The sequence below is a fragment of the Lathyrus oleraceus genome, chromosome 7 (assembly GCF_024323335.1).
Source record: "Lathyrus oleraceus cultivar Zhongwan6 chromosome 7, CAAS_Psat_ZW6_1.0, whole genome shotgun sequence".
NCBI lineage: Eukaryota > Viridiplantae > Streptophyta > Magnoliopsida > Fabales > Fabaceae > Lathyrus > Lathyrus oleraceus.
In genome coordinates, this window is record NC_066585.1 from 524,644,563 (window position 1) to 524,664,758 (window position 20,196).

At 33.1% G+C, this 20,196-nt stretch overlaps 2 protein-coding genes across 2 annotated transcripts in view; both read right to left on the reverse strand.

The window, feature by feature from the left end:
- Positions 1–11,025, reverse strand: part of LOC127106750 (F-box/kelch-repeat protein SKIP11) — a 50,851-nt gene extending 39,826 nt beyond the window's left edge. The window contains exon 1 of the mRNA XM_051044057.1: positions 10,928–11,025. The gene's annotated coding sequence lies outside the window, so the exon portion shown is untranslated. The remainder of the gene's footprint in view (positions 1–10,927) is intronic.
- On the reverse strand, positions 8,883–11,064 carry LOC127106749 (F-box/kelch-repeat protein At1g74510). The gene is made up of 2 exons (XM_051044055.1): positions 10,928–11,064; positions 8,883–10,250 (listed from the first exon to the last, which is right to left on the reverse strand). The coding sequence occupies exon 2, from the start codon at positions 10,245–10,247 to the stop codon at positions 9,045–9,047; it is 1,203 nt and encodes a 400-aa protein (XP_050900012.1). The 5' UTR covers positions 10,248–10,250; positions 10,928–11,064; the 3' UTR covers positions 8,883–9,044.
- Between the last annotated feature and the right edge of the window lie 9,132 nt (positions 11,065–20,196).

Genomic DNA, 20,196 nt, shown 5'->3' on the forward strand with positions numbered 1-20,196 from the left:
TTTGAAAGACGTTTTTGAAAATTTTCCTTTCTGACATGCCTCACACAGAGCATCTGAAGAAAACTTCAGTTTAGGTAGGCCTCTGACTAACTCGAGTTTATTTAGCTGAGAAAGTTTCCTCATGCTAATGTGGCCCAAGCGTCTATGCCATACCCATTGCTCTTCGTGAACCGACATCAGACATTTAACATTTTGTTCTTTTAAATCAGAAAGATTAATTTTATAAATGTTGTTTTTCCTCTTGCCTGTGAAAAGGACAGAGCCATCGTTCTGATTAATGGCTTTACATGTTTTTTGATTAAAGATTACATCATAACCGTTATCACTTAATTGACTTATGGATAACAAGTTATGCATTAATCCTTCTACATAAAGGACATCAGATATAGAGGGAAGAGTACCATTACCAATAGTTCCGGAGCCTTTGATCCTTCCTTTCTGATCTCCTCCGAAGCCTACAAATCCAGCGTCTTTAAGTTCCAGACTTTGGAACATAGACTTTCTTCCCGTCATGTGTCGCGAGCATCCAGAGTCCAGGTACCATGACTGGTGTCTGAACTTTGCTGCATAGGATATCTGCAACATAGATAATCTTATCTTTCGGTACCCAGAATCTCTTGGGTCCTTTCAGATTAGTTTTCCCAGAGTTTCTTATAACTTTGGGTTTTCTAGCATTTTTAAATTTGTGTTCTTGTGTGTGTGTAATGATATGAAAAGGGAGATTTAAGTTGGTCACTGGTAGAAGTTTTATCTTCCTTAGGATCATACCCAATTCCCTTTTTATTGTTTCGACTTACTCCATAAATCATGGATGCCATAATACTCCTATCTATCCCATTCTTCAGAAATTCTTGAAAGGCTTCTTCGTATTCATAAATTATTTTATTTGAAGTTTGTGGTGCTTGAGACAACGCTTCTTCTAATTCTAAGCTTTTTCTCTTTGCTCCATCTCTTTCTAATGTTAAAGATCTGATTGTATCTTCTCGTGCTAGAATTGTCATCTCAAGTTCACTACATTCTTCAAATTTTGCTTTAAGACAGCCTTTAATGTTTTTAAACTTTTGTTTTAATTTCTGATATGAGCTAAGAGTTTCTGACAACCAAGATTCTAGATCAGATCGAGAAAGTTCAGAAAATACCTCTTCAGATTCTTCATCTGAGCTACTCCCGGATGTGGTAGCCATAAGTGCCACGTTGGCCTGTTCATCAGAGTCAGATTCTGATGATCCAGATTCACTATCATCCCAGGTAGCCATCAGTCCTTTCTTTGTCCTGAAGGTATTTTTCTTGAAGCTTTCTTTTCTAGAGTTGTCTTTCTTTAGCTTGGGGCATTCATTCCTGTAATGACCTGTTTCTTTACATTCATAACAGGTAATATCTTTGTTAGATTTACCTTTTGAAGTTGATTCTGATCGATCCCCTCTGGGTCTTGGTCTTCTGAAGTTGTTGTTCCTCTTTTTCCAGAGTTGCTTAACTCTTCTGGTTAGTAGGGACAATTCTTCTTCATCATCAGAGTCTTCTGGTTCAGAGTCGTCAGCATCTTCAGTTTCTGCCTGGAGAGCTTTGGTTCTGTCAGGTTTGCGTCTTTCAGGTCTGGACTTTAATGCTACAGACTTGTTCTTTTTCAGAGGCTCATCTTCCTCTAGTTCTATCTCATGGCTTCTGAGAGAACTGACAAGTTCTTCAAGGCTGATATTGTTCAGATCCTTTGACAGCTTCAGAGCAGTAACCATAGGTCTCCATTTCTTTGGCAGACTTCTGACTATCTTTTTGACGTGGTCTGCAGTTGTATACCCTTTGTCTAGAACCTTGAGACCTGCAATAAGAGTTTGGAATCTAGAAAACATTGCCTCTATAGCTTTATCATCTTCCATTTTGAAGGCTTCATATTTCTGGATAAGCGCCAGAGCCTTTGTCTCTTTGACTTGGGAGTTTCCTTCATGTGTCATCTTCAGAGAGTCAAGTATATCTTTGGCTGTTTCTCTGTTGGTGATCTTTTCATATTCGTTGTACGATATGGCATTTAGAAGTATGGTTCTGGCCTTGTGGTGATTTTTGAAGACACGTTTCTGATCTTCTGACATCTTATTTCTGGGAACTTCAGCTCCATTTTCTAAGACTGGAGGTGTGTATCCATCTGTGACAATGTCCCAGAGGTCAGCATCATAACCCAGAAAGAAACTTTCGATTCTATCTTTCCAGTAGTCAAACTTCTCTCCATCAAAAACAGGAGGCTTAGCATTGTAACTATCTCTTTCATTTGAGTGGGCCATAGTTTTTCTCGTACTGGATCTCTCTACACTGTTAAGTGTTTGATTAGAAAATTAATAACAGAGCCGGAGCTCTGATACCAATTGAAGGTGAGAAAAACAAGAAAGGGGGGGTTTGAATTGTTTGGAAAAATAAGCGCTTTTTCAAAATGAAAATCACACAAGGATTTTATACTGGTTCGCTTATAACACAAAGCTACTCCAGTCCACCCGGCCGAGGTGATTTCGCCTTCAACAAGGACTTAATCCACTAATCTTGAAAGATTGATTACAAACAACGTCTAAGAGAAAGATCTCTTAGTCCTCTCAAGTATACAGACTACACAAAGTCACTTGAGGAAATAAACAAACAATAAATGAAAGTTTTATGTAATCTAGAGTGCTTCTAAGAAAGCAAATATTACAATAGTAAGAACAAAGTGATTCACGTTATAAGCAAAAGCTTCGTGAAGATTTTGAGAGTAAGAGAGTTTTCTTGAACGTTGATGTTTCAGTATATTTTTCGCTTGTATATATGTTGTTGCTGAATGTTGATTTGCAGTCCTTTATATAGATCAGTGAGGTAGTAGTTGAAACTGATGAGTAATGAAATGAATTTACGCCATAACATAAATAGCTTCTGCAGGATAACTTTCTCTCCTTGAAATGACTACTTACCACATATGGTACCTTCTTTATTGAAATTGGAGATTAACGTCTCTTTCTGTATTAGGAAATCCATTTGCAAATCTTTACTTGACTTTAACGTTACTCTTTCATAATTAGCAATTCCATGATCAGAGTCTTCGTGTATCTGAGAATCTTGGAATCTTGCTTCTGATGTAGATCTCTTTTGAGTTCTGATGGATTCTTCAGATAGCGCTGAGAGTTTCTGGAGTTAGACATACGGTTGTTCAGAGTCAGAACCTCTAGAGCGTATTCTTGTTCAGATGCTTCTGATGTATTGCTCAGAGTTAGACTTTCTAGAACGTGTTTCCACTTCAGATGCTTCTGATCATTTGATAATTTGTATCTGATCTGGTTCTGTATCTGATGATGTCATCAGATTTCTTCCTTCTTTCTTTAGAACCCTGCACACTTAGAAACTTTTCGTTAGGGTGCCATTTTTGGTTTCATCCTTTGTTATCATCAAAATCAAGGAATCTGTTGTAGAACATTTTTTGTTCTTACAGTAGTTTGTGGTATCAATTTCAAAATAAGTAGATTGTTTTTAACAAAAGTTTAAATTTAAAAGAGGCATAAAGGAGTCTAAAAAGTTTGGATGAGTGTTAGTTCTTTTTATCTTTTGAAATTTTAAGTCAATATGGTTAAGTTCATTTACAAATTTGATTAAGAAAAGAGTTTAAAAATGCAATGGCATAAGGCCAAAGTTTCTAACTTGAAATAAAGTCTATATTTTGAAATCATAAGCAAAGAAGATTTTTGAAAGGGGGGGGGGGGAGATTTTGGAATTTAAGAAATGGGAGGAGATGAAGAGACTAACCCTAAGCATAAAATTAAAAGTTAAGAGTTGAAAAGATCTGACCAATGGGATACAATCCAACAGACAAGAATGTCATATAGAAAACCCACTTTCCCTTTGGATTTTGAATCAAGCAATATCAACAAGCAAATATCAATATGAAGAGCAAGGCATCAAATAAAGATGGTCACATCCAAGCAAGCAACTTCACGGCTAATAGTCTTCTTTGTCTTCTCATGTTCTAGATGAAATACTCCTTGGTTAACTCAGAATGAGGCATTAGACACAGGTTCAAAGTAACAGTTGCATCAAGACCATGTAGCAGATGAATTCATGTGGATCCAATACTTGCATTAAATGAAAGCTCAAATCACAATAACTTAGTCTTAGAAAGGTTGGCATTGTCCAAGTCCTTTTGCATATGGAATGTAGCCTAACCTAAATCCAAAAGTTCAGATCAAGCCCAACAGTCCATCAAACATTTTTTAGGGTTTTTGTTGTTTATTAGGTATTTTAAGGTCCTAAGACCACAAACACAAACAAATATATACAATCACAATATATGGCTCAAGTGAGCAAAGTGAAAATGACATAAATATAAACAAGTTAAATGATATGTAAATGACAAATGAATGATAAATGACTTGAATTTAAATTTCATAAATAAATGACTTGAAAATAAAGCAATATTAATAAAAGTTAGTCAAATGTTAGTTGATTAGATGTTAGTGATGTTTTGCTTTTCAATTGATTAAGTCATTCTTTGGAGAACACTCAACCCTCTATTCACAAGCATGCATCCTTGAACCAAGACATATTCCAAAAGAAGGAAAAAAGGCCAAGTTTCCATACAATACCATGAAAGGGGGGAGACTTACAATCTCACTTACTAGAATGATATGCCTTTAGGGTCAAAATTTATCTCTATGTTAAGCAAACGTAATTGGACTTATGTAGAAGTCACAACTATCTGAGGTCGGGCAATAGAAATTTTGGTGTTAATGCATGTTAGAGATATGGTATAATGAACCAAACTCCTAAAACATATCACACATAAAAAATAAAAGATCAAAGGATGGACTTATCTCATCCATACTTCTATTGGTTCATCTAACACAAGGTTATTGATGAACCAATTAGCTTTAGGATATTGAGACTTCATTGGTCAATGGAAAGGATGGGAGAGAATGGGATTGAAGATGAAGAGGGAAGGGAGATGAGAGAAACACAATTTGATCATGGGAGGAATTTTATCAAATTAAAATCATTCATTCATTTTGGGAGATGAAATATACATTTCATCAATCCCCTAAATCCAATGATTTTAACTTAACAAAAGTCAAATCAACTTTGACCAAGGCCCAAACAAGTAGTCAAACATCACAAGTCAATAAAAATGGCTCAACATAATTTCTACACAATTAATCAATTAAAAATGCATTTAAATTAAATTTAGTTTGGTCAAAACCTAAAACCTCTTCAAAACACCAAATAAATGGCCAAGAGATTTATCCTAGGTCAAACAAAGTCAAAGGACCTTAGACAAAAAAATTCATAGTTTTTGAAAAGTCAGAAGTATTTTTAAATAATTAAAAATATGCACAAAAACAATTAATTCATGAAAAATATCAAAATTAACCCAAAAAATAATTTTAATTCAGAAAATGAAATGGAAAAATATTTAAAGATTTTTGGTGAAACTTCCATATTTTTTGGATTAAAAATGAAATTAATATGAATTAACCAAAATAAAATGGATTAAATGAAAAATCAAAAAATAAAAAGAAATTCAAAAAAACAAGGGTCATCAAACACTGCAGTCAATGCGTGCACACGCATGGTAATCACTTTAGATGCGTGAGATTAGAACATGGGAACCAGATCAGATGGTCTTAATTGACCCATCGCACCACCGGAGCCCTAGCTCCGGTCATCTTCTTCGGTGATCACCATTGGTCTAGTTCAAGCTCAACTTCATGAAAAATGAAAAATGAATACACTAATTTGAAGGAAAAATGCTTAGAAGCACGAATCTGGCCTCAATTTTCTCCAATTCCAAGTATATAAAGAGATAAAGGGATTTGAATTTTGAGGATCATGAACTGAGTTGCTTCGATTTGACCTCAAAGTAACTCAATCTTCTTGCCTACATTGATAGGACTTCAGACAACTAAAAATCACAAAGAATGGTGAATAATTGAGAGAGAATCTAAGAGATGAAATTTCTAAAAATTCACCTTCAATGGAGCTTCAAACTTGCTTGATCTTGATTCCAATTGTGTGTGGCCTTGCTTCAGAAGCTTGTTGGAAGTGATTAGGATCAAGAAATGGTATGGACTCTTGGAGTTTCAATCTCAAAACAGATGGAGATTTGAAACTCGATTTTCAAAAGAAAACCTTCAAGATTATCCTTTAATGGAGAGGGTTTGAATTGCAGGTTCAAAGCTTAGGCATCAGGACCTTAATTCTGAGCAATGATGGTCTTATTTATATTCAAGGAGATTCATTTCCACACACTTCCAAATTTGGAAAATTTGAGTAATTCCCTTTGCATGCTTGCATGGGCGTGTGATAGGACCATCAAGTGATGTATTCAGGTCCGAAAATGAGTGAGAATCATGTTGAAACCAAGTCATGTGTCCATGCATTTGTGTATGAAATGTGGAAGTGAAAATCATCCAAATGGTATCTCACATTGCACCCATGCGCAAGTCCTTCCTTCTTTGGCCAAATGAGATTATATTGGACTTTTTGGAAATGTGAAATCAAGGGGAACAACTTTCATGTTGTACACTTTTTTATTTGAAGCTTTGGTGGAAATTTGGGAAATCAAACATATTTGAAAAGTTTTTAAGTCCCAAGTTAAATGTTCACTTCTTCCACCTTGAATAACTTTTTCTATGGACTTCAAATGAGAAACATTCCTTCATCAAAGTTGTATCTATTTAAAACCTCTTCACTTTATTCACAAATTTTACCTCATTTGGATTTGTCATGAAGGATTTATGTATTTTAGAAGTTGAGGAAAATCACTTGTTCAATGGTATTGGCCCAAAATGACTTATCATGTTTCCTCTTGGCACATGCATTTGCAAGTTGAATTTGAACTTCCTCCAAACATAAAAGTTTAAGTATAAATATTTAATTTGATCATAGAATTTTAATGGATTTAATCTCATAATAATTGAATAAGTTATGGTTTTGGGGAGTTGACCTCCAAACTAGGGTTCAGACAAAATAACCTATAATCTTTCACCATAAAAAATGACTTTCCAAGAAAAAATAGCTCTTGACTTAAACATGAAAATTGTTTGGAATGTCATTTTGAGTAACTTTGATCTTGGAATCATTTTCATATGACAAAAATTGTAGGAGATAGGGTCTAGGGAACCCCAGTTTTGACTAGTTGACTTTCTCTAGTCAACCACCATGAACCATCTTGCTAGCTTGACATTATCTTGATTTTTGGGACTCATGGAGGATCATATATGTGTAGGATTATTTAATGTGAAGTATAATTTGAAATATTTGATCACTTGTTGAGGAAACTTGTTGAAGAAACTTGTTGAAGAAGTTACACAAGATACCCAGATGAATCAGGGTTTCCAAGGCAAACAAACTTCAAACTCTTGGTGATTTCTTGATCAAAATGATATGTGAAGATCATGGGGATCCATATATGATGCTTATAACCAATGTGAACCATTTCTTGGTTACACTCCTTGCATTGAGGGTCTTAAACCATATATGTGAGCTTGATGGAGCATATGTGAGCATACACACTACCTACAAAAGCAACAAACTATACATTGACATATTTTTGGTATTTTGGTTAGTAAAATAATGAGAAAAAAAGTATGATACAATCAAATGTGCTTGGTGATCTCTCCCAATGCAAACCCAATGAATGAGGAATAAGGAGGATGACAATGTATGATCCCAATGCATATGATGAGATAGCATGAGGAATCTTAGGGTCAAAATTGGGGTCTTACAATCACTACATGTGTGATTTAAATAAAGTGACTCTATAGGAGTGGTGATTCGATTTAACTCTGATGTGATTCAGATCACTTTAGTAAAACTCTAATCAATGATATTTTTCTCCAATGCACTCAATTGTGTTATAGAAATATTTAATATTGCAATCAATATTTAATGAAGTTAATTGAAGTGCATATTACCAATGCAAATTTCACATTTTACAAGATATATATGATGGGTTGTCTTTGATTTTATTGTCTTCTTTTAACATTTTTTAATTTTTTTAATTTAATTTTCTTCTACTTATTTATATGTGATCATAAATAGTGTTAAAAAGCAAAGCCAAATTTATTTTTCATTATCCTTAGTCATTTTTCTTGTATTTCCAATGTAAAATTTAACAGGATCTCTTTTCAAGAATTATATTTTCAACTCGTTTACTCAAATATGTTATAGAGATATCTTTTAATAATTATCAAACTTAATTTAACACAAATTCCAATACAAAATATACATGTTACAATAAAAAGAATTAATGCACACGTGTAATACCTTAAATGCTAATGTTTAAGATTTCTCGAAAGCTTTGATGGTGAATATGTTTTACTTACTATTTCATAGATCAGAAATACAATGAATTTTTTCTTTTCTTTTCTTGGGGGAGAGTTTACTCTTATAACCTCATTATTACATATGTGCATTTGAAGAAGATAAAAAAAAAGATGAAAATATAACATTAGCTAAAATACCAAATTTGTGATGAAAATGAAATTGAAAGCTTAAATATGAGAATAGTATGATAATACTTACTCGACGATGATTCACTAGATTTGCCTCTTCTCTCTTTAGTTTCTCCTTTTTATGCCTACCAAGTCTTCCATTTTTCTTTAGTCTTCTCTAAAGTATAAGAATGGGGTTTTGAGACAGAATAGAAAAAGTGGGTCTGATTTGATTATATTATTAGGGGAACTTCTCTTGAGTTTCCTTAAATCCTAAGCACATATGAATTAAGTTGGTTCCACTTCTAAAATTAGTCTTTGACAAATGTTGAGAGAAATATTTTAGTCTTAGTAATTTTAACTAATTTTAGACATATTTAGGTAAAGTTGTTTCCATCATTACAATTAGTTTAATATTTTTTTGTTGCCACCAATAAAAATTTAAAATTAAAACACCAACACTAATATAGAATAAAAGTAACATAATTCAATATTACAAAAGTAACTCCCACGTTAACAAATTAGAAATCACTGGAAAACAAGATTTAGGGATAACTTAAAATCTTGAAATTATTATAAGCAATAAAATACATACAACACTAAACAGCATCAACATCCCATCACAGTGCAGTTATAAACAAAATTCCTTGATTTCTTTGTCGCAAGTCGGTTCCAGTGTGGGGCATTTTCGTCTGGAACCCAAGCATTAATCTCAAGCATGCCTCCATCATAAAGACTATGACCTCCAATAAATACTAGCTTATCTCCACATGCCCGAAATGCTAGTCCCCAACCATTCATTGAATTTGCTTGTTGAGGAAATCCTCCAATGGTAACCCATGAATTGTTTCCTTTAACATACTTCTTTACTTCCTGTTGTGAATAATCAGCAGCATACAATACATTTTTTACAACAGCAATCAAAGGAGGTGACCCAGAAGGCGGTGGTCTCTCAAGCACCTCATTTCGTATTGAGAACATGTTAGGTATTTCACGCCATTCTTTTGTCGTCATATCAAACTCTTCACCGCATGTAAGTTGTGTTATTTTGTCAGCTGCAATCCCACCAACGACATAAAATTTCCCATCCATAAATACACCTGAACACATCTTTCTTGCTTTATTCATGTTTGGAAGGGTTTCCCATTTTCCAGTGTCAGAGTTATAGAGCTCAGCAGAGCTTAAGATGTTACCACGCATATCACATCCACCCGCTAATATGCCAATTCCTCCAAAGCTAGCAGAAGCAAACAAGCACCTGGGAGTATTCAACATCTTCCCAACTGACCACATATTTGTTAGAAGACTATACTTATAAATTTTAGGAGCCATTAATTCCTTACCAAAAACTAAAAGCTCGGTACCAATAGCCAACGACTCCTTATCAGACAACATAAAGTATTCATCGCAAATCATTTTAGGTAATTGCATCCATCGACCACGATTTGGGTCAAATGCCTCCCATTTAAGAGCTTCACAACTGAAGTAAACCCAATGTTCTATTATTCTCATTTTTCTCCTAAGTTGATAAAGCTCCCCAGATCGAATTAGTGATCTAAAACTTGTATTTAATGCAGCAATTGATCCATAATCAGATCTTGACAATAGAAGGAGACAATGAATTGATATATCCCGACCAAGTTGTTGAATAAGAAAACATGGATCAGAAGTCTCACCAACATGTCGTTTTTCATTGTTATTTCTTTTTGAAAGGGAAGGGAAAATGACAATCTTTTCATTTCCCTCTTCTTGATTCTTTTGCTCTTGCATTTCCTTAGGATCTTCCACTCGGTCTTCTATGTTTTTAGACATCACCTGTGTTTTTTTTTTATATTTAGTTAGTTTTTATTTCTTTGAAGATCCATAACGTGATGATAATAAAAATAAAACTAATTATCTTTATTATATGATTTTGACATCAAATATAAACGATCTCCTAAGATATATGAAAAAATCCCTCTACAAATGTTAAATGGAATGAAAAACTATCAAACAATTTCCTTCAAACATTTTTTTATTGAAAATGGAAAAAAGAGGGTACAAAATCACCCATCAATACTTTATAGGTACAACACATGCACACAAATGTAACACACATGGTAATGAGTATCCAATTGTCAATATCATCTTATCAAAATTCATGATTTAATGTTCTAAAAAATTTTAACCTTCAATGTCAGATATTTGTGAGCTACCATAGGAAAAAAGTTCAAATATAAAAGTGAGGAGTGTTTGAAAATTAATCAGATAAATAAATTCAATCAAAAAGATGAATTTCATATCTAAATTAAAGAACTACAACATTAATCCATTAGAAAAATTATTTTTGATAAATAATATACTTGTAATTTGAATTAGCATAATTCTCATTCACTTTTTTTATACACAATAATTTATACTAAATTGAAAAAATTTGATGATCAAGGAAAAACATTGAACTACATAGAGAAAAAACATCAAAATAAAATTGAAGAAGAAGAAGAAAAACTTACAAATTTGAAAGAATTAAGTAGTGAATTTGAAAAGTTAGATCTCTATCTACAATTTCTCTTATCTCCAAAGTACATATAATCTCTTATTAGTATTGTCTGTATGATAGACTATACCATTTATATGTCAGTAGTATTGTTTATATAGTGTAAAAAAATTACTAAAAAATAGAAAACAAAAAAAAATTGCATTCGCCCATGGTATACGTAAACTACTGTGCAAACTCACAATTTGGGATTATCTGCATGAAATCAAACCTGTTAATTGTCTGACATATATTGTGATCTTTGACCGTGGTTTAGCAATTCATATTATTTATTTATATTATATTTTGTTTTTCTTTATTTTCCACCGAGTAATCCTGTTCATTTTATTGCATAATATTTGTCTTTTTTCCCCCTTAATTTTAAGTTTGTTTTATTTTTTACTAATCCAACGTAAAGGTCTTTAACATTTAGTAAGTGTCTTAAGTTATTCCATGATTTAGACCTTTTATATGAGTTGAGTTGTCTATCAAAAACTTTTTTTAGTCAGAGTCGTGTTACCAACTCAATTAACACATTATTCATGAATTACTTTTTCTTTGAATTTCAACAATTATTAAATATGAGTAAATATGAAATTTATAATTTAGACTATTTTAAGAAAAGACTTTGTCTTTATCTCATTAAATTTAACTTTATTTTAAATTTATATTTATTATATAACACACCGTCTTTCTTTTTCCATAAAAAGTTTATTGCTGATTCTTTGTTTCTTTATATAATTTGTTTTAAATTTATTTTAGAATATTAAAATAATTAATAAAAAATTTATATTTTCTATTTAAATTATTTATCCTTTTTTTTCTATAATATGGTAGAAAAATATTATGAGTTTTGCCCTCCATCTTTTGGACCTCGTAGAAAAATATTATTGATGGTAAGAGTTTGACTATATAATTTTAAGAAATAAAAATATAAAATAAACATTTGCAATATGAGAAAATATATGATAAATTAATTATATAAATATGATAATTAAACTATAAGAATTTGTTAAATATAATAAATTAATTTAACAGACCTACTTAGTTGTAACAATAAAGACATATAATTTTTATGATTAAGCTATACAAATTATTAAAATGTTAATAATTGTGATAAATTATTTTTTATTTTAATTTGAAAAAATATCTGAAAGACTTTAATGTAAAGTTTGACCATACAAGTGATACCAATAAAAATATTAATGAATATATATTAATGTATTTTGAAACTAATATATTTACTATATTATTGATATTTAAAAAAAGTTAGATATTTCTCTTTACTTTTTCTTTTTCAATGAATTTTTTTAAATTACTTAATTAAATTCTATCCTATTATAACTTTATTCAAAATTATAACTTTTTTCTATTTGATTTTTTTAATTTTTTATAACAAATATGCATAACCGAGGTAACATTCTAATTAAGTTGGCACCCAGATACCACCTATCGACACTCTAATTAAAATTATTCAAATAAAAAAAAACATAAAAAATTAAATTTGAAAGGGTTAGACCAAAATCTAAAACAAAATTAAGAAACAACGAAAATCGTGGCTAGATATATAAGCTTTTAGCCCATTAATAAAAAAGAGGTGTTACTTAAAATTGTGAATGGCCTCAATTTTGAAATAGTTTAAGACCATTGTTTTGATTAAGATACACTTGTAAAACTGTTTATTGATCAAAGAGGATTTAATCAAAAGTTTCAAAAGTTTCTCTCTTTTATACTTATACCCCACATAATTTCAAATGTTTCTCTCATTAAAATTGTAATCAAATTTTCGTACAAAATTTTTTGAAACGCGATTAAAAAATTCTTATACAGTTAAAAATCTCGGTAGTATATTTAGAATTTTTGATATGAATTAATATCAGAATTTAAAAAAAAATTCAGTACACTTGCAATTTTATCGGTATTTTTTAAAAATATCATGTTATACCAGAAATTTCAACCAATGTGAAATTTTCAGTAGTTCAGATTTATAAGATTTTCAACGGTTAGGATTTTACCTACAGTTTTGGATGATTGTGATTGCACCGACTATTTTGTGTGGTTTAGAATGAATTCAAAGTTGAATAAATATGGGTCACCTGTTGTTTAGAAAAACACTCAAAATGCCTCTTCCTCGATTTTTGATTAAGGCATGTGTGTACTTCAATGGAGTTGCACCTCCTATAGAATTCTGGCTTCCGGATGACACAAAATCTCTCGCCGTCTTGACATCCAAGTTGAATGAATTGTTGTCTGATATTGATAACAGAAAAGTGAGAAAGATCTAAGTTCGTGAAGATTGGATTGATATTGATGGAAGGGTGAATACAACCTTATTAAGTTGAAGATCGATGAAGATTTGACGGTTATGTGGAGATCATTTTGTCCTAGGCTAACTAGGGGCCTATCGAGTTAGATGCGAAGATTTCAAGATCTGTCGACGACATAATTAAGATGATGAAACGTCTAGAATCACCTAATAGTTTTTCAGTTTTCTTATTTATTCATAAGGATTTTCACTATGTTAGATCTTTGTACAAGCCTCACACCAAGACTCTCCTACAATCTTCTAAGACAACACACCAATGGTGAAATTTGAATCCCCCTAATTCAAATGACCTTTTTACAACAAATAGAAAGAGCTTGACTTCCTCTTTACAAACACCTGTAGAAAGTACACACACTTTCTGCGCAGACAATGTCACCATACACTTGGTGAATAATTTACAATAGACACATAAATTGTGTACAGACAATTTTGTATTCTTTCCAATATTGTGAAAATATAATCATCTCTTTCCAATAAATAATTCAAGAATATGTAAACATTAAGTGCTCAATGGTTTACGAAAATTTTCTCTGATGTATGAAAATTATGCAGTACAAGTTTCTAATCTATCATGTATGAACACTTGAAAAACACTAAGAATTGTTTGAAAAGTTGTGATGAAAGAGGTTAAATTGAAATCTGAAAAATGATTGCTTTAAATATTCCATAACATGCCTCTTAAGATCAGTAGCAATGTTTGAAAAACGTTCATGATTAATTGCAATGGTTTGGAAAAGGTTTCATGAACATTTACAATGAAAGGTATCAAACTGGATAAGGTTTTTCTAAACTTTTGTAGGTGTAACCGGTTGCATATTTGGATCAATCAGCTACACTAGCTATAACATTAAAAAAAATTCAGGCAGAGATATGAAGCAATCAGTTGCACATTTCATGTAACCGATTACACTAATGTAATTTTTGAATTTTGCCTTTGAAAAGTTATGTTTTGATAGAGCATGTTATATGAATGAATGATAAATCTTTAGAGAAGATGATATGAAGTTTCTTGAGCACGTAAAGATTATATAAACATGTGAAAATCTTCATGATTCAATCCTTTGATTTTCAAAGTTTATGCAATCTTGATACTTGATTCCAATCTTTTTCTTCATTGATAAACTTTTATCTTCATTAAAACTAAGATGAGATAGATGATGAAGATCTTCTTCGTATAACATCGGATGAAGTGACCCTAGTAATCGGGATCTTTGGTGGAGAAACAATGATTTTTCATGAAAATTAGCTGGAATCACATGTTTTTCCCACATAAGGTGTCAATGCTCAGATAGGAACTAGAAATAAAAGATAAAGTGGTGGAGTAGTACTTCCGATGTAATGGAGCGGGGTGGACATGCAAGGTTAGCTATCCAACGTCCAATTTAGTGAGAAAAATAAAAAATAATGTGTGAGTGAGAATGAATTTGAATATCTAAAATGACATATTTTATCTTTATATATCAAGAGTAGTTTAAACTGCTCACATGTGATATAATATACTCCACAGATAACCGTTAGATTGAATAAGACGGTGATTGATGTGTTATAAGATATAATTGTCTGTTTTTGGTCAGAACAAAAATCTACTTGTTTTGTGTATCTTTTAACTCTCGCTCTTAAATCTTTTGTTATAGATCTTGTGAAAGAATAAGAACAATGGAGATTTTGAAAGAAAAATTAATAGAAAAATTATAAATTATAATTTAGTATATAAATAAATAAAGGATAATGCTAACTTGTATCCCAAGGATACATGGTAAGAAACCCACAAATAGAAAATTTGTATTGAAAAAACTAATAAAGTTATTAATTGTAAATTTTTAATAAATTCAGTACATAATTTTCAAGAATTTTTTTCTATATTTATCTCTTAACTTGTATCCTAAAGGCACAAGTTAGCACTACCTATAAATAATAATATGACCACACTATTAAAATTTAAAATTAGAACACTACAAAGAAAAAAATATTCATAAACCCGAAACATGTAGTAAGAGCAATTTTAAAATAAAATCACTTAACTTTTTTTTCTAAATTTTATTTCTCTCTCATTTATCATATTAGATGTTTTATTTCAAAAAGCTAGTAGAATCAAGTTGATTTATGACCCTTTTTTTGAAATTTTTACCCAAATAACCCAAATTTTCAAAAAATAACCCACTTTTCAGATTATTTCCTAAAGTATCCCACTTTGAAGAGGTGTCGCCAGATGAATTGGCGCGTGCTCTTTAACTTAGAGAGGTGACGCCAATTGGATTGGCTAGTGAACCTAGTGCTGCCAATCCAATTGGCGCCTGTGTGTTAATTTACAAAGGAGGTGCCAATTCGTCTGACACTTATGTGTGTTTTGTAATTTTTTTGAAAAACAATGTACATTTTAGATAATAACCGAAATCGAACTAATTGATATTAATATTAATATGCATTTACATAAAAAGACTAATGTTGTAGACCGGGATGACCTAACCGACCTCCGGTCCCACATCCCCTAGCTACCCGAACGCGTGACCCTAACCCACGTTGATGATTCACCTCATGTGTTTGAATATTTGAGGGGCCAGGAACATCACCACCAACTGCATGAGATTGCCTAAGATATTCAGACAAATCTGTGTAGTCTTGTGTATGCATTGAAGCGCTACCGCCATAGCTGAGTTTGTGACATATGCCAGAGTAGTTGGGATGTGTTTGAGTTATTGGAGGGTGACCGGGAAGATTGAAGGGCGACATTGGTGTGAATGATGCATTGAGGAAAGGTTGAAATGATTATTGTGGTATTTGGTAGCCATATGGTTATTGCATGTTTTGGTTTTGTGATGTTTGGGCTTCTTGGCTATAGTAGGAGGAGAGACGGTTGGTGTTAAATGATTGTTAGGTGTTTTAGCTAAGGAGGCTATGGTAGGTGATGAGTTAGGTGCATAGAGATGTTGGGTGCATAGCAATGTTGGGTGTCTTGATGATGATTTACTTATTGGTGGTGGTACGGGGTATGCTCTTGGTATTGTGGTTGAGTGTTTAGCATGTTAGGGTCGTAGGTTTGTGTGTTTGTGGATCAGAAATTTTGATGGATATGGGGTTGTGAGTAACCGGTCTGACAATGTTATTGGGGGTTAGATGTTGAAACTTCTTGTGTGTAAGTTACCTGGCGTGGGTCGTATATGTACATATCCTCGGCGAGGAACTCAAATCCAACTAATCTATACCAAGCCATATAATTACGACTTGGTTTTTATTCGGTTGGCATCCCAACATCAGTTAAGACATGGTCTTGTCGGTACTTCCATTTTCGACACTCAGATCTAGCGAAGCTTTGCCAAGGGTTAAAGTTCCATTGGTCGTTAACTTTTCGTAGATGCCATTCTCCGAGGTTTATCGGGGGTTCTGGGATGTGTTGAAGCATACCGAACTGCAATTTAACACGATCATTATGGTGCATCTCCATAATGGTGAATCTTATGATCGATGTGTATGTAGTTCAAACGACTGCGTCTTGTTCGGTGATTTCATGGTCGTGATCCAAATTTAGACATGGACGCCAAATAAACTGAAATGTGAACATATATTAGATTATAAATTTGTTAGAAGAAATTAACAAACTATTAAGAATTAATTAGGTTAATGACAATACATATGTTGGTTGAAGGTGATCCAAGGGATTGCGATACTAGGTAATACAGTGTTTAGGACATCTGTTGTAACTCATACCACGTGCCGACCATCTGCACCATAAAACTAAATATATTAATTAGAGATAATAATTAGTAAAGCAAGTAAATATAGTCCATTGTTAAGAACTTACTTTTGTGCGTACGGGAATGTGAACGGATTGTGGTTGACGGGCGCTAGGGACGGTAGTTTGGACCAACCACATGCTTGGAGTAAAACAACACATTCAGAGAATGTATATGTGTTTTTGTATGCATTTTTACACAAAGAGCTATAAAGATAAGCCAAACAAGCGGACCCCCAGCTGTAATTTCTTATTCTATTTACATGTCTTAATAAAGGTAAATACATAACATGCATACTAGAACCACTATCTTCGGGAAATAAAAATAAATCAATTAAAAGCATAATATAACACCTAGTTTTTATTATCCAAGCCTCTTTGGTATAATTTTCATCTAACTATAAGCTATTGTAATATGCCTTAAGGCGTGAAATGAGTATACCTTGACCTCTCAAGTTATCATCTAACAAGGCAGCATCCAAGAGATCCATGCAAATTGAATTCGCATAGTTGGTTTTACCATTTACTGCCTTACCCTCGATAGGCAGTCCCAATAACATGTAGACATCTTCTAACGTCATGGTACATTCACCGATTGGAAACCAGAATGTGTGTGTTTCGGGACGCCATCTTTCACATAATGCAAGAATAAATTTAGTACAACCAACCAAGATATTATTTTTCTTACATGTCCAAAACCGGCGAGTTCGACAAAAGGTTGAATCGTCACGTCCATGTGAACAAGTTCGTGGACATGAGTTCGAAACCTAGAAACATCCTACAAAATAAACAACAAAATAAGTTACCGTATAAAATATTGTGTTAGAAAAATAATACAAGAATTAAACACTTACATAAGTTGTTATGTTTGCAACTGTGCCTCTATGTGATTCACCCATAGTGAGCAGAGACATCGTGTCGTAGTGGTGCAAATGAAACAATGGTTGTTGCAGATGAAAGAGTGGCTATTGCAGGTGTAGAAGTGATTGTTGCTGATGAAGAAATGATTATTACATGGCTATTTATAACGAGAGACATGCATAAGTTTGCATGCATGGAAACTTGAGCATGTATGCTAGTGCCAATTGGTTTGACGTGCACATGTACTTGATGCAAGCTAGTGCCAAATGGACTGGAGCTTCCTAGGTCATGGCAGGTTGCATGCATGGTATTTTCCCTAGTCTGCATGGCTATTTGCATGCAACACAGACTCTCGAAGTCTGCACATACAAGGCGCCATATGGACTGACGCCCATGTTTAAAAAATACATGCAGACGCCAAATGGAATGACATTAGCTCTTGCATGCATGCCATGTCACATTCTATTTAATTGTCTTCCTCATACTTCCTCATACCAACAAGAATTCAAATTCATCCTCAAACCAACACCAATTCATCTGCATCCAAATATTACTATGTCATCTGCATCCAAATATTTTATGAATGCTCATTGCAACGATGAGACATATGAGTGTGATGTATACATGTTTTGTTTTTGAAACACTGACACTATCCAATTTATGATCAAGAGAAATTCAAATTTCTTGCATTTGAAAAAACGAATAGAATCCTGCCTAGGATCTGGTCTTGTGTCACAAATCACATACCAAAATCCAATTTATTTTGAAAACAATCAATGTAAATTTTACCCGCTAAAGGTGCGGGACGATGAAGATGTTGAATATATGTTTGTTTGTCACGAACATTCTAGTTGCAACTATATTGAGTTATATATTAATCTCCAACAAAGTATATCATCTCAACAATCTCAGATAACTAATCAAGTTAAATATGATGAATTTGATTCAGAAGAATCAGATGAAGCCAACCTAGAAGCAGAAGCAGAAGTCAACGTCGTTGATGAGGAAGAAGAAGAAACCGAGACACGGGTCGATCATATGTTGATTGAAGATTATGATCATCCAGTGCCATTACCTCCAAGTCATGTGTATAATCCACTGCAACACATGACAAACATGGACTTGCATGACGATGAAACATCCAACAGTGTTTTTATAACCTGTATCCACGATCAGATGGTGAGTTAAAAGTGGGAGACAAGTTCCACACTTAAGAAGAATGTGTGCACGCTATCAAAAAAATTCACATGAATAACTCTGCTGATTTCACCGTGAAACACACTGATTCGAGAAGGTATATCATTGAATGTCGTAACATCCTTTGCAAGTTTCAGTTGGCTCTGTCTCACAAGAAGAGAAGCGATTCTTGGGAGATAACTTTTATATACCTAACTCACAATTGCATTGCCATTAATGTTGTACAAGATCACTGTAAATTAAGCGTTGCATTGATATGTCAAGACATTTTGCCGCTTGTTAACAAAGACCCATCAGTGAAGGTGAGTACAATAATATCTCATATCGTCACAAGATATAATTATACTCCCTTTTACAAGAAAGCTTGGATTGCAAGGACAAAGGCGGTTGAACATGTATTTGGAAACTGGGAGGACCACAGTTTTTATGGGCACTTAAAACATACGCACCAGGAACTATTGCAATTATGGAGACATTGCCAACATTTACGTCAGACGAAACTTGTGTTACTGGTAAAGGAATTTTTCACCGCCTCTTTTGGGCGTTTCAGCCATGCATCAAAGGTTTTGCATTATGCGAACCTATTATTCAAATTGATGGAACATGGTTATACGACAAATACAAGGGTACTTTACTTATCGTTGTTGCACAAGACGACAACAATAATGTCTTTCCCATTGCTTTTGCTCTAGTTGAAGGTGAAACCACTGGTGGTTGGGGTTTCTTCGTTCGTCATCTCAGAACACATGTCGCTCCACAAGTCAATCTCTGTTTGATTTCAGATAGACATGCTGCCATTGAGAGTGCTTACAATAACTATGATAACAAATGGCATAATCCTCCTTTTACCCATGTTTATTGCATTAGACATATCACAAAAAACTTCATGCGTGTAATCAAAGACAAGAACCTTCACAAAAAAGTGGTGAATGTAGGGTATGCTCTAACTCAGCCGCCATTTCAACATTATCGTGACGAAATTAGATTGTCTAATGCAGAAGCAGGGAAATGGATAACATACCATTAGAGCAGTGGACAAGGGCATTTGACAGAGGCTGTTGATGGGTCCACATGAGAACAAATCTTGTGGAATGCATGAATGACGTATTCAAAGGCATTAGAAATCTACCAA